General features: G+C 39.7%; 1 protein-coding gene across 2 annotated transcripts in view; it reads left to right on the forward strand.

The window, feature by feature from the left end:
- Positions 1–23288, forward strand: part of LOC127623422 (tumor protein p53-inducible protein 11-like) — an 83352-nt gene that overhangs the window by 54787 nt on the left and 5277 nt on the right. The window contains exons 2-6 of one of the 2 annotated variants that reach the window (XM_052097884.1): positions 3147–3273; positions 4425–4562; positions 20484–20542; positions 22553–22601; positions 22766–22862. In XM_052097884.1, coding sequence (XP_051953844.1) covers positions 4434–4562; positions 20484–20542; positions 22553–22601; positions 22766–22862 — 334 coding nt within the window. In that variant the 5' untranslated portion in view covers positions 3147–3273; positions 4425–4433. Of the gene's footprint in view, positions 1–3146; positions 3274–4196; positions 4337–4424; positions 4563–20483; positions 20543–22552; positions 22602–22765; positions 22863–23288 lie in introns of those variants that run through there. The other variant, XM_052097885.1, reaches the window with a different exon arrangement.

The raw sequence follows: 23288 nt of genomic DNA on the forward strand, positions 1-23288 counted from the left end.
TTGTCCCTGTAATAAGTGTAAAGCGTTTGCCAAATGCATAAATGTAAATGCATAAATGTAAGATGGCACGCCAGGGTGTTTCCTTTAAAGAAGTTCAACTCGCAAGTTTTGCTTCATCGGAGCGGCAGCTCCAGATCTGCTTATTCCACAACGAGTTGTGAGCTTCTGTATTTACTTTTTTCACCTGAAGCTATTTGAAAGTATTAGTGCGTCTGGACTGTGAGCTGTGTGTTCTTCCTCTCCTCAGCCAGGCACGAGTTAACTCACAAAACAATTAGATATTTAACTTGCATTAAAGGTGTGATTTGACAGTCAGAAGGGTAACAGTGGGGAGAGTCTTCGAGAGGAACAGAGCCTCATCACAGAATATATATGTTCAATAATGAGGGAGGGTGCCAAATGCGCAAACTGTGGGGTTGCTAGGCAACTGCAACCGCATCACTCCAGTAGCCTCATGTCAAGAAAGCACACTATTGAATAGCATTGCCTGGATGGTGTACGTGACTTGCAGTACATTGACTAAGACATGCCCCATTGCATCCTTATCTGTGATGTTAAAGTCTTACATATACAGTACTATGGATTTGTGCTTGTATATATACAGGTGAAACTTGAAAAATTAGAATATCGTGCAAAAGTTCATTAATTTCAGTAATTCAACTTAAAAGGTGAAACTAATATATTATATAGACTCATTACAAGCAAAGTAAGATATTTCAAGCCTTTATTTTATATAATTTTTATGATTATGGCTTACAGCTTATGAAAACCCCAAATTCAGAATCTCAGAAAATTAGAATATTGTGAAAAGGTTCAGTATTGTAGGCTCAAAGTGTCACACTCTAATCAGCTAAACACCTGCAAAGGGTTCCTGAGCCTTTAAATGGTCTCTCAGTCTGGTTCAGTTGAATTCACAATCATGGGGAAGACTGCTGACCTGACAGTTGTGCAGAAAACCATCATTGGCAAACTCGCCTGACCTGAACCCCATAGAGAATCTATGGGGCATTGCCAAGAGAAAGATGAGAGACATGAGACCAAACAATGCAGAAGAGCTGAAGGCCGCTATTGAAGCATCTTGGTCTTCCATAACACCTCAGCAGTATGTCTACCCGCATTGAGGCAGTAATTAATGCAAAAGGGGCCCAAACCAAGTACTGAGTACATATGCATGATTATACTTTTCAGAGGGCCGACATTTCTGTATTTAAAATCCTTTTTTTTATTGATTTCATGTAATATTCTAATTTTCTGAGATTCTGAATTTGGGGTTTTCATAAGCTGTAAGCCATAATCATCAAAATTATATCAAATAAAGGCTTGAAATATCTTACTTTGCTTGTAATGAGTCTATATAATATATTAGTTTCACCTTTTAAGTTGAATTACTGAAATTAATGAACTTTTGCACGATATTCTAATTTTTCGAGTTTCACCTGTATATGTATTAGACTAGACAAAGCTACCACTATTCCAACTTGAATTTAGCACAAATCTTTTCATCTTGTCTTGTCTGTTCTGTCCGATTCTCCTGTTTCTCTCATAACTTTGTATTAATTATTCAGATTTTCTGGCTCTAGGTACTAGGTAGTTGGCGACTGATATGGGTTAACAAATGGCCAATGCTGAAGCCAATATCTAGACTGCAGGGTGGCTGATATAATAAAGAATTTATTGCAACTACTTTTGTGTTCTGCATAAAGAAAGAACGACCAAGGGGGATTCACTACATGAATGGCGAGTCAATTATAACAGAATTTTCATTTTCGGGAGACCTATTCCTTTAAATAAACACTTCATTTTTGCAATATTAGTACAAAATGGACTAAAATATTTGAAAAAATTACCCACTGACAAAATCCGTCTTTGAATTTTTAAATGACACCGGAATGAACACTTCTGCTAAGTATTAGTTCAACCAAAAATGTTTATTCTCTCATCATTTGTTCACCCTCATGCCATCCCAGATGTGTATGACTTTCTTTCATCTGCTGAACTCAATGAAGATTTTTAGAAGAATATTTCGGCTCTGTATGTCCATACAATGCAAGTAAATAGATGTAAGTAAGATGTAATGCAAGATGTAATATTTTGAAGCTCCAAAAATCACATAAGGTAGCATAAAAGTAATCCATAAGACACCAGTGGTTAAATCAGTATCTTCAGAAGCAATATGATTGGTGTGGATAAGAAATGGATCAATATTTAAGTTCTTTTTACTATAAATTCTCCTCCCTGCTCAGTCAATCTCCACTCCAAAATTTCACTTTCACTTTGTTCTTTTTGTGTTTTTGGTGATTCACGTTCTTCATGCATATCGGTTCCTACTGGGCATGATGAAGGATTCCTAGCAAAAAGAGACTTAAATATTGATCTGTTTCTCACCCACACTTATCATTTCAATTCTGAAGACATGGATTAAAACACTGGATATTTTTATGATGCTTTTTATGTGCTTTTTGGAGCGTTAACATTTTGGCACCCATTCACTTGCATTGTATGGTCCAACAGAGCTGAAATATTCTTCCAAAAATCATCATGCTCTGAAGATGAAAGAAAGTAATATACATCTGGGATGGCATAATGGTGAGTAAATGATGAGATAATTTTCGTTTTCGGGTAAACTATACCTTTAATGATGAAAATGGCCTAATATTGTCTGATTAATCTGCCTTGACAATATACTGTATTGTTCTATCACTAACTGTGTGTATGTTCTGTTTAAAGTTAAATGTTGTTTGGTCTGTTTGATGCAGTTTTAAACAGTTAAGTACAAACGGATACTTCTTGCAGACAGCTTTTAAGCATTATTTCCGATTCATAGCCTTATTATTCACAGTAAACTTCAATTATACTTTTTACCAGTGAATGGCTACATTTCATCAGTTGGCTTTGGAAAGTTAGTTTGTCGATCTGGCAAAAAAAAAAAAAAAGATTGTAATCAGAAAGTGTTGCAGTGGATGATTTATTAATTAATTTATGTTTTAATTTTATTTAAAATTGTCTTATGTTCTTCATTCAAAATGTGGTGGTACTTTTACTTTTTAATATTATTTGGCATCTTGCCAAAGTAATGTACTTGCCAGCAGTACAGTGCTGATAACTTTACTCACTTTAAAATCTTCTCCTCTCTTTTGCTCTTGCAGCTGCCTGAACTACTCCAGACTCTGTGCACGCATTTCATCCTCATCGATTGTGACACCGAACTCCTCTCTCCCTCTGCTGAGGGAGATCTTGGTGTTTGTGCTTCTGCTGTTCAGCACATGAAAGCAGGTGACATCCATACATGCATTGAAAGACAATCTCTATGTCCTTTTACACTCGAGAGGATACCTGGGACTTCTTATTAGACTGAGATATCATATTCCTGCAGGCTAAGCAGTACATGGCAGGGGACTGTCTATGGCCCTTTCTACATCTGACATTAAACATTTCCTCATTCCAGTAACACAGTGTCCTAACCGGATGCAAAACTATAAAGCAACAAGCGAACAAAAGATCTTGTTGATGTAAATGTGAGCTTTTGTCCTAACCAGGTGCAGTTGCGATGAGCAACATGACATTTTGTTGGCCTCCCTTGTTTCTGTGGTTTTGTTCAGATAGGCAGCAATAATAAATATATTTGGTGTATCTGACTCAAATCTGTTTAGTATTTCATAGTCTGAGCAGCAATAACCACCTAAAAGCCCATATCTACAAACCTTAACTGGACCGCATCCATATGTGGAAAAAAAAAAATGTAAACGGTCAGTTCAGATTTTAAGTAGTTTTTTTTTTATTCGAGATGTGGCGCATATGTATTGTCATACACAGTGTGAAATATTGCTTGGAGCTGGTCCGAACACTAATTTTCACTCACTCTTTCCTCATATAGTAGAGAGGCTGATGCTTACATCATTACTGTTGCAACCAATATACGTGTAGATACATCGGATTTTGACTCTCTGATTTTATCTGATTTTACAACTTGCAAAAATACTCTGGGAACAATCAGTGCCAAAGATTGGATTTGAAAATCAAATCTGATTTGTGTCCACTGTCTGTGAACAAAGCCTATTTCTGCCTGTCCTGCTGGGTAGCCCTGCCCACAGTGAAGTCTCATTGGTCCAAATGCTCACTCCACACAACCACCTTAATCATCAAACATCAGCTTTGATTGTGTCACATTGTGCAGCATTTTGTATTCAGTATGAACAGAAAAATTACTTGCAGCTGGAAAATTGTTGTAGTGTTCCTTGCTAAGATGCAGGGTAAATTATACTTGGATCCAGAAATAGATCCACTGTGACATGGATGCATTCAGATTGAGCTTCTCCCATAGAAGCGGTGCACAGAAGTGGGTGTGGGCATTGTGGCCTCTCATATTTACAGTACATGCAGGAACTTGTGGAGACAAATCTGATGTGATCTTTCATTTTCTGTAGACTGTTGGAATGGCTTCTAAATCTCATCCTCCTCTAATGAAGAAACACAGTCAGACCGATCTGGTGAGCCGGCTCAAGACACGCAAGATCCTGGGCGTCGGTGGGGAGGATGATGAGGGAGAGGTGCACAGGTCAAAGGTCAGTGTTTATAAAAAAAAGTTACATTATTATGACCTTGTAAAGTTCCCTGTGACTTGCATACCAACCAAACTAACCTACATGTTTGCTCTCTAGTTCTGGTAGTAAAAACATGTTCATATTTTCAATGTGTGATTAGGAGTTGTACAAGCCAATACAGATAAAAAAACATTATCTTTTGTGCAGTGCAGTCAAAATTGGTGTATGAAATATTCATGATGTAAGAATGAGGTAATGTCAGTTCACCTCCAAGGTTGTTGCGCTTAAGCTGTTTTTTTTTCAAGCACATTTAACCTCAATGAAACACTCGATACCAATGTAAGATTGTATTCTATTCCATTTTTTATGTGGTCTGATTTCATTATTCTGGCTCTACTTTACCAGTTTGTGCATAACATAACCCTACTCTAGCAATTTTGATTAAATCTTTTTCCATTGAGATCATATCTACACTCACAGGTATTTCAGTGGGAAACCAACTTCTCTGTGATATGAATCATTTTTAATATCTACAGTACATGCTGTCCTGCTCTACTGTATAGATTTACACTGCATTGAATCATGTTTGCGAATATCCTTGTGATGCTTGTACCCATGCAGTATCTGAGGATGTTTGTCTTTGCCATGAGTTCACAAGTAAAGTAGAATATTTTTGATGTTGTATATGAGATAGAAGGATTGACTTTGAAAGAAGAAAAATATGAGGGAAGCACTCCATTTTACTTTACTCACTTTCTTCAGCTGCACATGCACAGGAAAACGAGTGTGGTGTTGTCTCCATAAGGAGGAGGAGGGTTAAGTTCCCCGTGTATAGACTGAAAGGGCATGGTTTAGATGAGACATTAGGGTTAGACAGATCCCCCATTAATCTGGCAAAGGTCTGCTCCCTTGCCAACAAAATGGAAGAACTGCTTCTGCTCACTCAATCAAATAAGGACTTCTCTTTTTTGAAGCCATCCCGGACAGCGTGCTACACCTGCCGGGCTTCCAGCTGTTCAGAGAGGATCATGTTGCGAAATCATCAGGGAAAATGAGGCATGGTGGAACATGCGTTTACATTAACGGGCGTTGGTGTACAGATGTAACAGCATTGAAGAATATGTCCTGTCCTAATTTAGAAGTGCTCTTCATCAACTTAAAGCCTTTCTACTCGCTGCAGGAGTTTTTCTCATTTATACTGGTGAGTTTGTACATCACGCCACAAGCATGCGTGAACGCAGTTGCAACAGGTGGCTGATCACATTACAGACACTGAGCAACAACACCTGGACTCTCTTATTCTGGGAGATTATAATAAAGCTAACCTCACCTGTGAACTGCCAAATACAAGCAACACATCACATGCCCCACCAGAGAAAGAAATATACTGGACCACTGCCACACCATTGTAAAGGATGATCACTGGGTGGTTCATCTTCTACTGACCTACAAACAGAGACTAAAATCAGCTAAGCCTGTAGTAAGAACTGTAAAGAATGGATTAATGAAGTAGTTGGAACTACAAGCCTGCTTTGACTGCACTGATTGGAGTGTTTTTGAAGCTGCAGCCACAGACCTGGATGAGCTCACAGATACTGTGGCATCATATATCAGTTTCTGTGAGAATATGTGTATCCCTTATAGGACATTTTTATCATTCAATTATGATAAACCAATGATTTACAGGAAAACCCAGACAGCATTGTCATGCCAAAGAGGATACTTGCAGAAGTGGGGATACAAAATTTTATAAACAGGCCAGAAACACACTAAGGAATCAGAGTGGCTAAAAGAAGCTACTCGGAAAAGCTGGAAAAAAAAACCCACTTTTCATCCTGCACCTGTGTGGAAAGGCCTGAAAATCATTACCAAGTATTAGAAACCTACCCCTCGTTCTGTAGAGAATCAACAAATGGCTGATGCACTGAACATGTTTTACTGTAGGTTTGAAAAGCCCGGTCTCACACCCATCCCCCACTCTTATCTTCACTTCACACATACACAAACACCTCCTGGAACCCCCCTCCTGCTACTCAACCTGCACTTATGGTCTGTGAGGAGGATGTGTGCCAGGTGTTCTGGCAACAACAGACGAGGAAAGCTTCAGGCCCAGACAGTGTTTCACCTTCCTGTCTGAATGTCTGAGCTGACCAACTGGACCCCATCTTCACACAGATCTTCAATAGATCACTGGAGCAGGATGAATTTCCCTGCTGCTTATAACGCTCCACCATCATTCTGGTCCTTAAAAAAACACACATCACTGGACAAGGTATGTCGTGATTAACCGATTTCACAATTAACCACGATTAAAATGGTCACAGTTATTAAACTGTAAGAATTTGGAAGCTATGGCTAAAAACCGGAAAAAACACTGAAAATTTGTCTTTCGGTGTGGGTCTAACTACTTGTGCTGCGTGTGTGTTCTGCCCTCTTACTGGCTGGTCTGTGAGGCTGTTACTATGGTAACAGAGTTCACAAGGTGATTGTCTAGGTAAGGCGGGGCACGTGCAGAACGTGATTTTTCAGCACACGTGAAAACTCTCAAAATGGAATCATGGCAGAACAACACAATCTCCCGGAGTTGTATCCACCAAAAAAGCTAATTAAATTAGCTATTTGGGAGCATTTTGTCTATCTAAAAAATGACACCGGAGTTGTATCCAGTATGCAAAACGTGCAGACGAAAAGTGCCAGCAAAAAAGTGGTGAAAACCTCTAATATGTTCCTGCACCTGAGGGATCACCATCCAGAGATTCATGTCCAGATGAAGGTAATAATTTTACAAACACAGTAAATATTATAGTAGTGTACTACTTACCTTTTGGTAAAGTCAAACACTGAATGGAAACTGTGTAAATCCGAAGAGTTGTTTATTTTAAGAGGATGGGTTCAGCTTTGTATTGTGAATGCGATGCCTCCAAATAGTTTTACCTACTTAAATAAGATTTCAGTGAGCGTAAAAGTGCTGTGATTAATTTTTTTTGGTTATTTATTTTTTATTTATATTTTATTTTATTTGTATTTATTGAAAGGGTATACATTTTTGTTAAAAAGGTACAGTACGTTTTGGTGTCGGAGGGCAGATAGAGAACATTGCAAAAACTTACCTACTTGTTTTCAACTTGTTTTCAGTTAAAAGTAGGAATATATATGTTAACTGCATGTCCTAACGAATGCTGCAATAAAACTTGTGATAGTTTGTGATGTGATGAAGTTGTGATAGGTTTGTGGAGGTTTTTTTTGTTGCATAATAGGTACATTTGCATATAATTGTAAATATCGTGAAATCATGATTTGTTTAATCAGACAATAATCGTACCATCAAAAATGGTATACTGGACTTAATGACTACAGACCTGTCACTGTCACGTATGTGGTCATGAAGTCATTTGAGAGACTGGTTTTGGCCTACATGAAGGACATCAATGGACTGCTGCTAGACCCCCTTCGGTTTGCTTAGTAAGCAAACAGGTCTGTGGATGATTCTGTCAGCATGGGACTGCATTATATCCTGCTACACCTCGACAACCTGGGACTTATGCACGGATCCTATTTGTGGACTTCAGTTCAGCCTTTGATACCATAATGCCTGATCTTCTCTCAACCAAACTGACCCAGCTCTCCATGCCAACCATAATCTGTCGTTGGATCAACAGCTTTCTGACAGATAGGCAGCAGGTAGCAAGCAGGCAGCTTGTGGTTGAACAGCTGGCTGTCTGGTGCGGTCACAACAACCTTGAGCTGAACATGCACAAAACAATGGAGATGATGGTGGACTTCAGGAGAAATCAGGACTCATTCAGGTTCATGGGCTCTACAGTACCATCTCTCAGGACCTGAAGTGGGACACCCACATAGACTCCATTTTGAAGAAGGCTCAGCAGAGGTTGTACTTCCATCACCGGCTGAGGAAGATCAAGCTGCCACTGGAGCTGCTGACACAGTTCTACTCAGCCGTCATTGAGTCGGTCCTGTGTACATCTATAACTGTCTGGTTTGGTTCAGTCACCAGGAATCAGGACTGCTGAGAGGATTATTGGCACCCCCCTGCCCACCCTCCAAGACCTGTTCCTCTACAAAAAGTGAGGAAATGTGAAGGTAGAATCACTCTGGACCCCACACACCCTGCCCACTCCCATTTTGAACTGTTGCCCTCTGGCCGGCGCTACAGAGCACTCGGCGCCAGGACAACCAGACACAAGAACAGTTTTTACCCTCCATTTACCATATGGAAAAATGAAACTGCCTTCAGGACTCCCATAGTGCAATAATGTATAAATATGTCATGCACATATGTAAATTCACTTATATTTAATTCAGTGCATTTTGGATGCTTGACAGACATGGTCACTATAAAGTGTTGTATGGCAAGAACTGCATAACATTTCTTTAAAAACGTCTTCATTTGTTTTGCACAGAAAAATAAACGCTTATGGATTTGGAATGACATGAGGATGAGTAAATAATTGTTTTTATTATTCTTTTCTTTTGGTGAACTATTTCTTCAAACATCTAACAGTATCTAATTTGCTGAGATTGCAACAAAATATCTTCTCATTTACAGTAGCTTCATTTGGGTTGCAACCTCACAATGACAGGCTTTCACTGTTATTTCTTTCCCTGCTTTGCAAGCTTTTTTCCATCACACAAGTGCCAGTACTTGATGAATGATGAAGAGAATGCAGTCACACAGGCCGGATTATTTTCTCCACAAAAGCATTGTTTATTTCTTCCTTTTCCTGCCTCCCTCTGCCTCTGGCACAGGCAAGCGAGTACACTATTCTGAATTATGATTCCTGCTAAATGTGTCTGATAATCATGATTCAGGTTTGCTTCCTGTAGAAGGGTCTGTTCCTGTGAAAAACACTTATTCCAGAATGACTGCACAAATGCATGATTCACCATCACAGCAGCTATAGGGCGAACTTCAGACATGTTTATAAAGATGTCAGAAATGCATGATAGGCACTGTGATGGCCCACGAGGCAGCCACACAATGAGCGGTACACACGCGCACATACATACCACACACTCGCACATACATACCACACACAGGTGCACATATACGTACATGTGTATGCTTTCTTTAATTTATCTGGCACATTGTTTGAGCTTCTTATTTTCATTATCTTAAGGGTCTCTGTATTCATATCATAGGTATATGGTAATAATATTTAGGTATTTAAGTTCTGGTGCATCATTGACTAGTTGGAATGCACACATTCTAGTTTATGGTGTATGGCATATACTTTTATTAATATTGCATTTTTAATGAGTTTAAACGAGTTTAAGTTACCGCTGTGGTGCTGAGGAGTGGATGGCTGGAGCTGTTGGCTGTGAATAGTGGTTGGCGAGTTTGCGGATTCGTGGTCCGAGTGTTTTAAGGACTGGCATGGCGCTTCAACCGCTGCTTTAGTTCCGCTTGCCGCTACCAACCAGCAGATTGACTGTGGGGAAATGGGGTGGTTGTGTTGTGGATTTTCATTTCTAATTTGTTGGTTTTCTTTCTTTGTTTATTTCTTCAAGATATGCATTTAATTTTATTCTAATTCTTTAACTGGCCTTGTTATGAATTTTGTAATTGTATTTGAAGTTTGTGTTTTCTGTTTTCCCCTTGTGTGTTAATGTGGACTAGTCCGTTTGTATAAATGTGTCCCAGTTGTTTCATTTAGAAGGTTAGTTCAGTTCTCTCATATTCCGTTATTGGAGTTTAGTTTTGTTCTGTTGACCTCTTTTATTGGCCTGAACATGGATTTAGGTTATTTGGACTTTATTTTTGTTTCTATTTGAATTATTTTGGTCTGATTAATTAAGACTATTTTGGGAAACCGTTTTTGTCATGGCCCTCATTCCTTGACTGCTCGGTCCCTCACAGGCACCTATTGAAGCATTGTTATTTTTGTACACCTTTTTGATGTAATCAGAGTCATTAGAATTGGGAGGAGACAGACCACTTTAGAAAAATGAAAGAAAAAGAAATTGTAAAGTTTCATATGACAGCTTTAGAAATGGAAGTACTGCCTTTTCATTAAAAGAGACAAAAGCATTTTTGAAAGTATATTTACATGTAAAAATGTGCATGTGCATATATTTACATGTTAAAATGTGCATGTGCATTAGCTGAAAATTTTATAAAAATGCACATTTGTATAAATGTGTCCCAGTTGTGATTTGAGCTGAAGTACAATTTATGGTACCAGGTAACAGTTGTTGTCAGATTGTATTGCTGTTTTGAAATATGTTACTGAGATGTTACTTTGACAGAGTTTTGATTACGGACTTTTCCTGTTCAAGTAGATAGAAGCTTTACTTGAATGCCTATTACCAACATAGAAATAGTTCCCTGAGGGTGTTATCAAGGCCTTGTTTATATCTAGTATTATGAATGAATGAATGTTGCATTTATATAGTGCTTTTCTGATACTACACTCAAAGTGCTTTACACAGTGAACAGGGTACTCTCCTCAACCACCACCTATGTGCAGCATCCACCTGGATGATGCAACGGTAGCCATAGTGCGCCAGTACACTCACCACACACTAGCTATTGGAGGAGAGGAGAGAGTAGAGTGATACAGCCAATTAAAGGATGGGGATTATTAGGAAGCCATGATTGATATGGGCCAATGGGGGGAATTTGGCCAGGACGCTGGGGTTATACCCCTACTCTTTTCAAGAAGTGTTCTGGGATTTTTAATGACCACATAGAGCAAGGACCTCGGTTAAGGAAAACACCTGGCAAAGGCATCCAATGACAAGACTAAACTAATAACAAGATAACAAGAGTATTAAACAGGAACCAATATCAGAACAGAACTGATAACAAGTTAACAAGACAATGAACCAATGAGAACGAGACACATGAACATGAGGGAAACAGGATATCACATGACAAGACAAGATTGTTGGCCGCTAGGGCAAATGTCCTAGGTGTAACATAGCCCCCCTTTAAGGAGTGACTCCTGGCGCTCCTAGACATAACACCAAATTGTTCATAGGCGGAGCAGGACATCATGGAACTGACAGTCCAAGAAAGCACAGGAGAAACAGGAGGGCAAAAGGGACCAGGCAGCCAAGGCGAAGTGAACAGGGAGTCTGAAGACTGACATAAACCAGGAGACCAAGCAGGCCAGTTCAGATCAGGCAGACGGTCAGGAGACCAGGGCAGATCAGGTGGACAGTCCGTTGGCCAAGGAGGCCAGAACTGGCGGAGAATCAAGAGACCAGGATGGAACTGGCAGAGGCTATGGAGATGGGCCGCTGAAGGTAGGGAAGAGCAGCCAGGCTTAGGAGATGGAGCTGCAGGAGGCAAGGGTTCCGTGCAGAGCTGGAGGAGGCTAAGCCATTGGAGGTGCAGCAGATGGAGCCGGAGGTGGAGCAGGTGGAGCTGCTGAAGGATCAGGAATTTGAGTCTCAGGGGGGTAGACCCAGAGGTGAAGTGGGCAGAGCTGCAGGAGGAGCAGGGAATTGAGACTCCAGGGCAGAGCCGGAGGTGTAGCGGGCAGAGCTGCTGGAGGATCAGGCAATTGAGGCTCAGGTGGCGGAGCCGTGAAAGACTCAGAGGGCGGAGCCGTGGAAGACTCAGAGGGCGGAGCCGTGGAAGACTCAGAGGGCGGAGCCGTGGAAGACTCAGAGAGCAGAGCCGTCGACGACTCAGAGAGCAGAGCCGTCGACGACTCAGAGAGCAGAGCCGTCGACGACTCAGAGAGCAGAGCCGTCGACGACTCAGAGAGCAGAGCCGTCGACGACTCAGAGAGCAGAGCCGTCGACGACTCAGAGAGCAGAGCCGTCGACGACTCGAGGGGCAGAGCCGTGGAAGACTCTAGGAACTGTACAGACTTGGGAAACTAGACAGGCTTGTCGACTGCCTCGGGGAACTGGACAGGCCATGGTCATGAACACAGCAATGACAGGGGAACGACCTCCATAGTCATGAACACAGCAATGACAAGGGATGACCTCTGTGGTTATGAGCACAGGCAGTGACAGTGGAACGACCTCCATGGTAATGAGTACAGGCAGTGAGAGGGGAATGACCTACGTGGTCGTGAGCACAGGCATTGACAGGGGAGTAGGAGCCCTTCTCCTCTTCTGGATGGCCGTGAACACTGCTGTGGGAACGGCCTCCTTGGTCGAGGATGCTGTCACTGGGATGGACGAAGCTTCAGATGCTGGCTCTGGGACAGACAAGGCTTCAGGTGCTGGCTCTGGGATGGACGAGGCTCCAGGAATTGGCTTGTTGACTGTGGCAGGCACTGGCACTGGTTCGTTGACCGTGGCAGGTGTTGGGCGCTGGCTCGTTGACCGTGGCAGGTGTGGGCGCTGGCTTGTTGACTGTGGCAGGTGTGGGCGCTGGCTCGTTGACCGTGGCAGGCATGATTGCTGGCTTGTTGACCGTGGTCTTTCCCTGTTCAAATAGATAAAAGCTTCACTTGAATGCCTATTACCAAAATAGAAAATAGTTTCCTGAGGGTGTTATCAAGGAGCTGTTTACGTTTGGTATTTAGATCCATTCGATTGCCAGTAGTCAGGTGACAAATCGTTGTTTACACCTGGTAGTAACATGCATCTCAAACATGTCTCCTTTATGCTTAAATTTCGAGGAGAGGATCTCTGAATTGACCACATACCTAGCTATTACGTCAAATGCATGTTAAGAAAGTTTGAAAAATTGCTGCACCATTTCTCCTAAATATACTTGAATTAAATTTAAAGCACACACGTGATGTTTCGAGTACAATTCTCAGTTATTTAGTGGAATATGCAAACTTTGGATGTCTTGATCTATGTTATTGCGTGTTGATATTAGGTATACTGTTAAGAAGTTCTGTGCATTCATGGATGTGCTTTTCCAAATTTTTATACCAAGGAAGTTTCAACTGCAAAGTTTAAAGCCTTTATTTCAGCCCAGTGGATGGTTGACAGGTTAGCAGCTGGTCTTTCACTTGTACTATACGTTTACATGCATTTATATCAGTACAATTTCATTCAGACTAAAGTGTTTAAATTACATTTTAAAAAGATGAATTATTGTCTCAGTCTGAACAAATTCCAAACGTTTTAAGTCCATGTAAATGCTAATATTTTCTGTGATATATCTGAACATTCTAGCATTTACACTACAAACATCTACTTTCGATTACCTCTGAATGTGTTTGAGTGATCTGATCACAAAATGTTTTGCTTACCCCGTTTATGCCTTTATTTAGCATTATCCACTTATGATCAGATAACCCGAAAGCCATTATAATACCATGTGAAAAGGGGGCCTATGATGGCTGCATAGTGAACTGATTTGCTATAAAGGGACTTTGGTGTAATTGCCCTCAAATCATTGAAATGAAAGTTACATTTGCATCAGCCAATTATTTTGGCAGTAGTTGAAAGACTTGGAAGCAGATGAAAAGATGACCATGACCCCATTGATCTCTCCATTTCCTTTTGCAATGTAGATATCATTGAGAGCATGTCTGTGTTTACATATATTCTCCAACACAACAAATCATCGAGCTGGGCTTTGGTAATGGCTCCCATAAGATCACCCTCACCACTCTGCTTGGCTTTCATCAGTTACGTTCAGACTTTGACCTGCAGTAGCCTCTGATCAAGTTGTCGGCACTTGCTGAGAATTTCTCTTAGAGGCAAAAGAGTCAGTAAATGTAAACATTTATACTGTTTTAGGGTTCAGAAAGTTATTTGGTATTTAAATGGAGGATGTAAGGTCCTGCCAACACACAGAACCATCCACAAGATAAATTGCAATTTGCAGTCGGTAAAGCCCTCTTCAAAGTGTTTTGCTTCCAATGAAAAGTTTAAAACTAGAAAGATTAAAAAAGAAAGTTGAAATTCTCTTGTTAAAAATTAAGTCTGTATGTAACTGTGAAAATAAACATTGTTTTCCGACAAATTTCTGAATAAACGCACGCCAATGGTTAATGTCAATGTTGTTGTATGGGGCTGCTCAGATTAGTGTTCGAAAGCACCCCAGTGGGAACGTGTTTACCCTTTTTAGATAAATCGACCTACAATTGGTTTACGTGGTTGTCTCTGCTTATAAAACTGGGATAGGAGGTTTTAATATTTATTTTTTCAAGTATTTTATCTTTGAAATATTACACAACTTTAAAAATAAAACTACATTTAATTTGATTTAATTAACTCTACAATCTGTTTATCAGCTCGGATCAGAAGTTCCACATGAGTGATGATTGCATATTTTCACTGACTTACAGGAATTCAGTGTCACTACATAACGTTTTATTTTATTGAGAATTCTACATCCGAGAGTGTGCAAATAAATATTATAATTTTTAATTACCATACATTTGGTATCAAGAGTTGATTAAAAAACAGTACCCTCTGTCTTTTATGAAATTAAGTTAAAAACCATTGTCATTTAAAACGTTTTAAATGGTAATTTAACAGATTCACTCCCACATTTAAATGAGGGATTTGCACGAGAGTAAGCAATGAAAAATGTTTATAAAAATAGCACATTAGTTTTGTCATGACAGTCAAAATTCCATAATTTTTCAAATTATTAAACAGAATGCAGATTTAGGACAAATTAAGCTTTCTGCCATGAAAACGGACTATAATTGATCTATAATCCCTAATAGCAGTGTGAAGTGGCTATTTACAGGTAGCCACTTTATTATTTGTTTTGCTGTTGATACATTGCATGACTTTCTCCCAAACATTGGATTAGTCCTATTTAACTTCTCATTCTATGAAGGTCATTGAGTTTTCCTTTGTGTGTTTGTCTGAAATACCAGATGTTTTAGAGCTTAATTTTGAGGTCAAGCTCAAAGCAATGTGATTTTGTGGATGCATAGAAATCTGACCTTTTGTACAAAAGAGTTTACTTGGTTAATGTCACATTTGATTACTGACCTAGAAATTGTGTAGTATTTTATATATTTCCTCATTTTGTTTCATAGATTTTCTTTGTTTTAAGTTTTTCCAGTTGTCCATTTTCCAGGCTTTCATGAATAATTCACAGATTTACAGTGTGATCTTGGATTGTGTTTGTAAAGTTAGGTTATAGTGTATTGTGTTAACTGTCTTCGACACCACTCTCTCTCTTTTTCTCATTCTCAACCGTGAAATGATCTTGTGTCTGGCTACTTTTGTTTATATCTTTGTACTGTGTTGTTATATCATTAACTTGAACAATCCCTCAGTGGATGAGAGGTTGAAAGTGTGTGTGTGTGTGTGTGTGTGTGTGTGTGTGTGTGTGTGTGTGTGTGATATCTTCAGAAAGATTTGTTTATTTTGGATCCTGCCCTAGAAAGTTTTCTGTGAGGGTTTGAGGATGGAAAATCCCTGCTGAAAATAACAGCCAAAACCAGACTGGTCTGCAGGTCTTGGCTGTCCTTCCAAGCTCTTCTTGCTGGGAGACCAGCTTGGTCAGGCTGGTAGAGCAGCTTAAACAAGATTTAAGATAATCTTAAAACCAGCTTTTTTTCCCCCCCAGTATGGCAATCATTAGCTCAGTATAAAAACACAAAGTCATTGCAAAATCATTGCCAGAAAATGTTTGTGTGTGCAATCTGATTGTTTGGTTTTAGCTGGGTTTGGTGTGCAACCTGACAGCAAGTAAATCTAATTTATTTTTGAGTCATTAGCACATCCCAGTATGAACAGCAACAGCAGTGCCTGCTGTATCACTGTGGCTCGATCCACAGGGACTGGCACAATCCCGGCCCTCATGATGTGCCTTCTGTCTTTATCTCTGCATGCTTACTTTGCACCTCTTTGCTTCAATTCTGTCTGTCTTTCTGTCTCTCTCTCTTTCTCCCCCTCTATCACTCTTTTTTCACACTCTTTTTGAGGGAAGCCACACAGATGCATTCACACCTGCTCACAGTACTCTCCTCCCTTCTCAGTATTGTTCCAATCTGTCACAATGAATAGGATTTTGGAGTTGTGGCTTTTTACTGAGAATATTAAACATATCCCCCTAATCCGTAACAGCTTGATAGGGTTCATAATGTCATCAATCTGTGCAGCTCAGCAAACCTGGGTATGTGACTCAAATAAAATAGTATTTCTCACACAGATTTATAGGAAAGTAATCAAGAATGTTTTTTATTCCCTCTCTGAGAGGCTGTTCTACTGACCTCAACGTCAGCATACCTGGGAACATTCAGTACACACTGCAGAGTTTTGGGAGTGATAAACAAATTAATATTAGGGATGAGCAGTTTCATAATTTTGTAGTTGAGTACCCTAACCCCTAATAAAACGAGTGTTCGATTAGTCATAAATTAAAATGCATATTAAAAATAACACGTATGAGGTGTATGTGGCAGGGCAGTGCCGCAACCCGGGAAGGAGGAGGGATGCGCCGTAGTAGAGATCGGAGGAACAGCAGCCAACTACGAGGGGAGGAGGGGCTCCTAGCCGACCACCTGGATCAGTCAGGACCACTGCCAGGGGCGGGGTAGACCCCTTTCATCTACCGAAAACGCGGCAGGGAGTTCTGTCTGCCAGTGGCCGGAGGACTGCCTCCGATCCACCCGGGGAGGCATGGCTGTCATCCACTAGAGGATGGAGGAGTGGCCGAGGACCAGGCTACAGCGTATCGGAGAATCGGGCGAGTAAATTATTTGTTTCTCTCTTTCCCTCCCCTTGTCCCCTCCCAGATCCAGGAAGCCGGGGTCGGATAAGGGGTGGGGTATACGTCATGCCGGGGGCTTCCTGGCCTGAGAGAACGAGGGACGAATGTGGCAGGGCGGAGGTCCGAGCCGTAATTCTGCACACCTGGCCCATAATTAGGCTGATCAAGATAATGCCCGGCATGTGTTTGTCCTTTTGTTTAAGTTACAGTAATCATTAAACAATTATTTATATTGTTAAGCCGGTTCTTGCCTCCTCCTTTCCATTGAACTTCGTTACAGTGTATTTTATTTTATTCACAAACGTTACCAAGAACGGTTTCAATATAAGATATTTAAGTATAAATATATATATATATATCCATCCATCCATCCATCTTCAACCGCTTATCCGAAGTCGGGTCGTGGGGGCAGCTGCTCCAGCAGGGGGCCCCAAACTTCCCTATCCCGAGCCACATTAACCAGCTCTGACTGGGGGACCCCGAGGCGTTCCCAGGCCAGTTTGGAGATGTAATCTCTCCACCTAATCCTGGGTCTTCCCCGAGGCCTCCTTCCAGCTGGACGTGCCTGAAACACCTCCCTAGGGAGGCTGCCAGGGGGCATCATTACCAGATGCCCAAACCACCTCAAACCTCATATATATATTATTATTTATATATAAATAATAACTTGGTTAACGTAGTTTAAGAAAACTAAAATAAATGTATTGAAAATATTGAAATGAACAATGTGAATTAATAAAAATGGAAAACAAAAAAGATTGAAACCCAAAGCTTAGAAAGAAATCAATAATGATGGCATTAGGGTAACAATGTACAAATAAACTAGTCTACATAAAGGCTATCACATTTTTATATATTTATTATTCAGAAAAATAAATGGTGAAAGTTTGATTTTTATAAAATGTTCTCTGCAGGTTTTTAGAGAATTAATGCACACATATTGGTCTGATAAGCTTCCGTGTTCCACCAATAAAAGCAGATCCTTGTCTGTTGGTTTGCTGGACTCCAACAATAACCGAATGACGGCACTGTACAAAATGCTAATACCCCCGTGTCGTAGAATAATAAGGGTGTTTATTGTCATTGTTTCTTTCAGTGACCTTATAATACATCCTACATTAAAAGTTTTGCACCTAAAGCACCCAGTACTGGCACTTATATACAAATGCAGATGTTCTACATTTCTAAAGCATATAAAGTGATTAAACTAGTCTTCAGAAATTATACAGCACATAACAACTTCTAATAAAATTTGCATGCTCATTACTCAATAGTAAAACTAATTTACATTTCTCAATTGAAATGTTTCACACCCTCCTTCAAGTGCTTGGTTCACGCATGCTCATCAGCACCTCACTAATCAGCGGTTCTCAGTATTATGTCCGAAAGAGGTGCTTCTCAGTTGAGTGTACTGGTGACTTGCGAACTGCTGTCCCCAGATCAGTGTGCTGTTGACGTAAGAGCTGCTGTCCTGGATAAGTGTACTGTTGACTCGAGAACTGCTGCAAATTACTCGGTGTACTGTTGACTCGAGAGCTGCTGTCTAGGGATCAGTTCTCAAAATTATGTCCAAAAGAGGCGATTTACAGTTCAATGTACTGGTGACTTGAGAACATCTTCGAACAACTCAATGAATGTACTGTTGATGCAAGAGCTGCTGTTCTGGGATCAGTGTACTGTTGACTTAAGAACTGCTGCAAACGATTAAATGTACTGTTGACTCAAGAGCTGCTGTGCTGTCCCTGGATCAGTGAGTGTACTGTTGACTCGAACTGTTGCGACCGGATCATCATCATACATTGATAAAACGGTAACACAATGAAGTCATAAATATATTTCCAGTATGTTTTATTTGTTATACTTTATGCTGTTCTGCAAAATAACACCAGTAACATCCATTTCACCCCTTAAACACATGCATGCTCTATGTCAGTAACTTATCGGTTCTCAGTATGGCGAACACCTCTGAAAGAGGTGATTCTCTGTTCAGTGTACTGTTAACTTGAGAACTGCTGTGAGTGACTCAATGTACTGTTGACTCGAGAGCTGCTTTGCTGTCCACGGATCTGTGAGTGTACTATTGACTCAAGAACTGTTGCAGCCGGTTCATAATCATACATTGATAAAACGGTAATTTCGACTATGTTTTATTTGTTATATTTTCTGCAGTGTATTTCATTGCTGCTCGCGGCAGGCAAATGCACAAAGGAAATTCATTTGTGATATTTGAGTAGTGTTTTTAATACTTAAGTTGCTGGTGCTGGTGCATTATTACTCGGTTACTCAAGCACATCCCTAAATTTAAATGTGGAAGTGAATCTGCTAAATTACCATTCCATGTGTATGTAATACAGGAGACACACCCAGAGTTGCCATGGTTAAAAGTAATAAGCAATGTCTTGTGAATCCATCAATAGCATTTGTGTCATTGCTTGCATTACCCAATCTCTGTAAATGTGCATGCTTGTAAATCAACGCTTTGGTGAACTTTTAGCAGGCCAAGTTGAAGTCAGTGTTTACATGTATCTATTTATCATTGTAATGTACAATACATTATGATACATATTTTCCTAGAACAATTCTCACCAGCTTTTTTCTGTCTTTGTTCTTTCACAGAAAAATGTTTTCCCTTGAAAGTAAAATGCGTATCTTGTAGGAGAAATGCATGCTCTTTTTATTTATCAAATCGTTTTAAGCATCCATATGGGAATCCATGGATACACTGTTAATCATAAAACATTCTCACCTTCCCAAAAGACGAGTAAACAATAAAGCATCTTGCCAACTCTTTGATTTCTTTGTAGTACAGCCGCTTTTGTTTTTACAGCTATGACGTGTGTGCATTGAATGACAGCCATAAACTCGGATATGTGTGAATCTGTGTAAATCATCAGAGACTTTATGTGGGAGGATGCATTGTCAAATTGGATTTTATACTAAATATAGTGCTATTTATCCACCTATCCACCCGTGGCCCCCAGTCGTCAATGTTGACAACAGGTTTCTTCACTTTAATTAAAGATGTCTTAGTGATTCGCACTATACTACTGTGGATAAAACGGCATGCATTATTACAGTAACTCATCGTGTTTCAAACTGATATAGTTGTTATTATTCATCTGAAAGCAATGCAGAATGATAAATACATGTCTTTTTCATGATTACATTTGGATTCTGTTGGAAATTACACTTAAAATTGTATTCACTTCTTGATTATTCTGAGTGTAGTGTTTTTCTCTCTTGCCCCTTATGTCTCTCTCTCTCTCTCTCTCTCTCTCTCTCTCTTACTCACTTCACTTCCTCATCTTCTCTCTCAGATCAGTCAGATGCTAGGGAATGAGATTAAATTTGCCATTCGGGAGCCTGTGGGACTGAGGTAAGACCACATCCCTGTGCTGTTCCATTCCCCTCGCTGCACTGCAATGCTCAGGGGAGTTTTCTCTAGCACACCTCATTTATTACATTTTGCCTTAGGTCACCAAACCAAAATAGCATGCCTTTAATTAAGACACAGTTATTTTGACTGGCCACAGCTGATGTGGCTGAACCATTAACTATTTTAAGTGTTCATATACAGTCTGTATTTGAGTAAGGGATACTGTTTTTGCAGAACAGAAACATCTGTCTGTCTGTGTACACATAATGAAACCATTTATAAAAAATTAAAATTCAATAAAAACATTTTTCATTTAAACTAATATTATCAGCAGAACAATTTGAGTGATAATTTTGGTTGCCATATGATCATGATTTTTTTTTTGTTTAGTTACTGAAGTATATTCTCCAACATGCACTCAAGCTGGCATGGACCCAAGTTTGTGCAAAAACTTTGCCCTGTTATGCCAGCATGATTTGAAAGGTCATCTTGTTTTTCCAATGGAAGCGAGGATATCTGACCTTTAGTAAAATTAGTTAAAATGGTCAGTGTCACAAATTAGTTTATTTGATTAGTGACCTAGAAATCGTAAGAATGCCATATAATATTTAAAATATTCATTTTGCAAAATAAAAGTCTCTTTGTTTTACAGTTGAAGTCAGAAGTTTACATACACCTTAGCCAAATACATTTAAACTCAGTTTTTCACAATTCCTGACATTTAATTGTAGAAAACATTCCCTGCCTTAGGTCAGTTAGGATCACTACTTTAAGAATGTGAAATGTCAGAATAATAGTAGAGAGAATTATTTATTTCAGCTTTTATTTCTTTCATCACATTCTCAGTGTGTCAGAAGTTTACATACACTTTGTTAGTATTTGGTAGCATTGCTTTTAAATTATTTAACTTTGGTCAAACTTATTGGGTAGCCTTCTACATGCTTCTCACAATAAGTTGCTGGAATTTTGGCTCATTCCTGCAGACAGAACTGGTGTAACTGAATCAGGTTTGTAGGCCTCCTACAAGGGCGCACATCCTTTTTCAGTTCTGCCCAAACATTTTCTATCAGATTGAGGTCATGGCTTTGTGATGGCCACTCCAATACCTTGACTTTGTTGTCCTTAAGCCATTTTGCCACAACTTTGGAGGTATGCTTGGGGTCATTGTCCATTTTGAAGACCCATTTGCGACCAAGCTTTAACTTTATGGCAGATATCTTGAGATGTTTCTTCAATATATCCACATAATCCCCAATGCTTCATGGTTGGGATGGAGATCTTTGGCTTGCAAGCATCACCCTTTTTCCTCCAAACATAACAATGGTCATTATGGCCAAAACTTTCTATTTTGTTTCATCAAACCAGAGGAAATTTCTAAAAAAAGTAATATCTTTGTCCCCATGTGCACTTGCAACTATACTCTATCTTTTTATGGTGGTTTTGGAGCATTGGCTTCTTCCTTGCTGAGCAGCCTTTCAGGTTATGTTGATATAGGACTTTAATGTGGATATAGATACTTGTCTACCTGTTCCTCCAGCATCTTCCTTTGCTGTTGTTCTGGCATTGATTTGCACCAAGCCATCAGTTAACTTAGTGTATGTACATTTCTGACCTACTGGAATTGTGATATAGTCAATTAAAAGTGAAGCAATCTGTCTGTTAACAATTGTTGGAAAAATTACTTGTATCATGCACAAAGTAGATGTCCTAAACGACTTGCCAAAACTATAGTTTGCTAATATTAAATCTGTGGAGTGGTTAAACAATGAGTTTTAATGACTTCAACCTAAGTGTATGTAAACTTCTGACTTCAACTGTAAATTTTTCAAAATCCTAAGACTTTTTTAAAATGTAAAAATAAATTACATTTTGAATTACATGTTTTCAATAAGGTCTCAGTTCATTTTATACCCCAATTTATAATCAAGCGTAACTGCCCTGGGCATTTTAGAATTGGCAATACACAAAGTAAACTGTCTTTATTCACTCTGATGTCTTTCCTTTGTCAAGGTTATGGATTCTCTTCTCTGCTGTTGTTTTCACTGTCATGGCCCTTTTGGTGAGTTTAGTATCTCAACACGTGAGCTTCTAGTAACTATTGCATTGGAGTTGCAACATCACATTTGTAATGCCTCCTTACTCTTACTCTCTTTAGCCTTATATGATAATAAACCTATTCACCATCAAATGCAAATGATCTGTGATGATGTATGTGCTTTTTAGGCCCTAGCCTTTCCTAACCAGCTGTATGAGGTTGTATTTGATCAAGAGCAAACAGCCACCAGTGTTTCTATACGTCTCTATGGAGGGGCCATTCTGAGTAAGTAGTCATGTTCTCTCTAATCATATTTAGAATAATGGAGCACTGTCTCATTCCAGAATGCTTCTAACTGTGATACCCTAATGATCTTTCACAGACTTTGTGGTCAGCAAATATATTAATGGGCCATAAAACAGACTCTCCTGTGTGTCTATATATATACCTTTCCACACAAGTGAGTCTTAATAGTGTTTGTATTTTGTTAAGTGACTAAATGGCCAGTCAGTCAATGGATTGTGAAGAGAAGCGAGGAGGAAATATTTCCACCAGGACTGCATGCTCTCTGCCACTCATTCATTCAGTTGCACTATAAATCCAATTCTTTCTGGCTCACTGCAGTCAACCGCAGACAACTAATTTGTGCAAATTTGTAGCACAATTATTCCCCTATTTACCTGGTCCCTTTTTAGCCTGCCTTCGAACATT

This window comes from Xyrauchen texanus, chromosome 29 (genome assembly GCF_025860055.1).
Source record: "Xyrauchen texanus isolate HMW12.3.18 chromosome 29, RBS_HiC_50CHRs, whole genome shotgun sequence".
NCBI classification, from domain to species: domain Eukaryota; kingdom Metazoa; phylum Chordata; class Actinopteri; order Cypriniformes; family Catostomidae; genus Xyrauchen; species Xyrauchen texanus.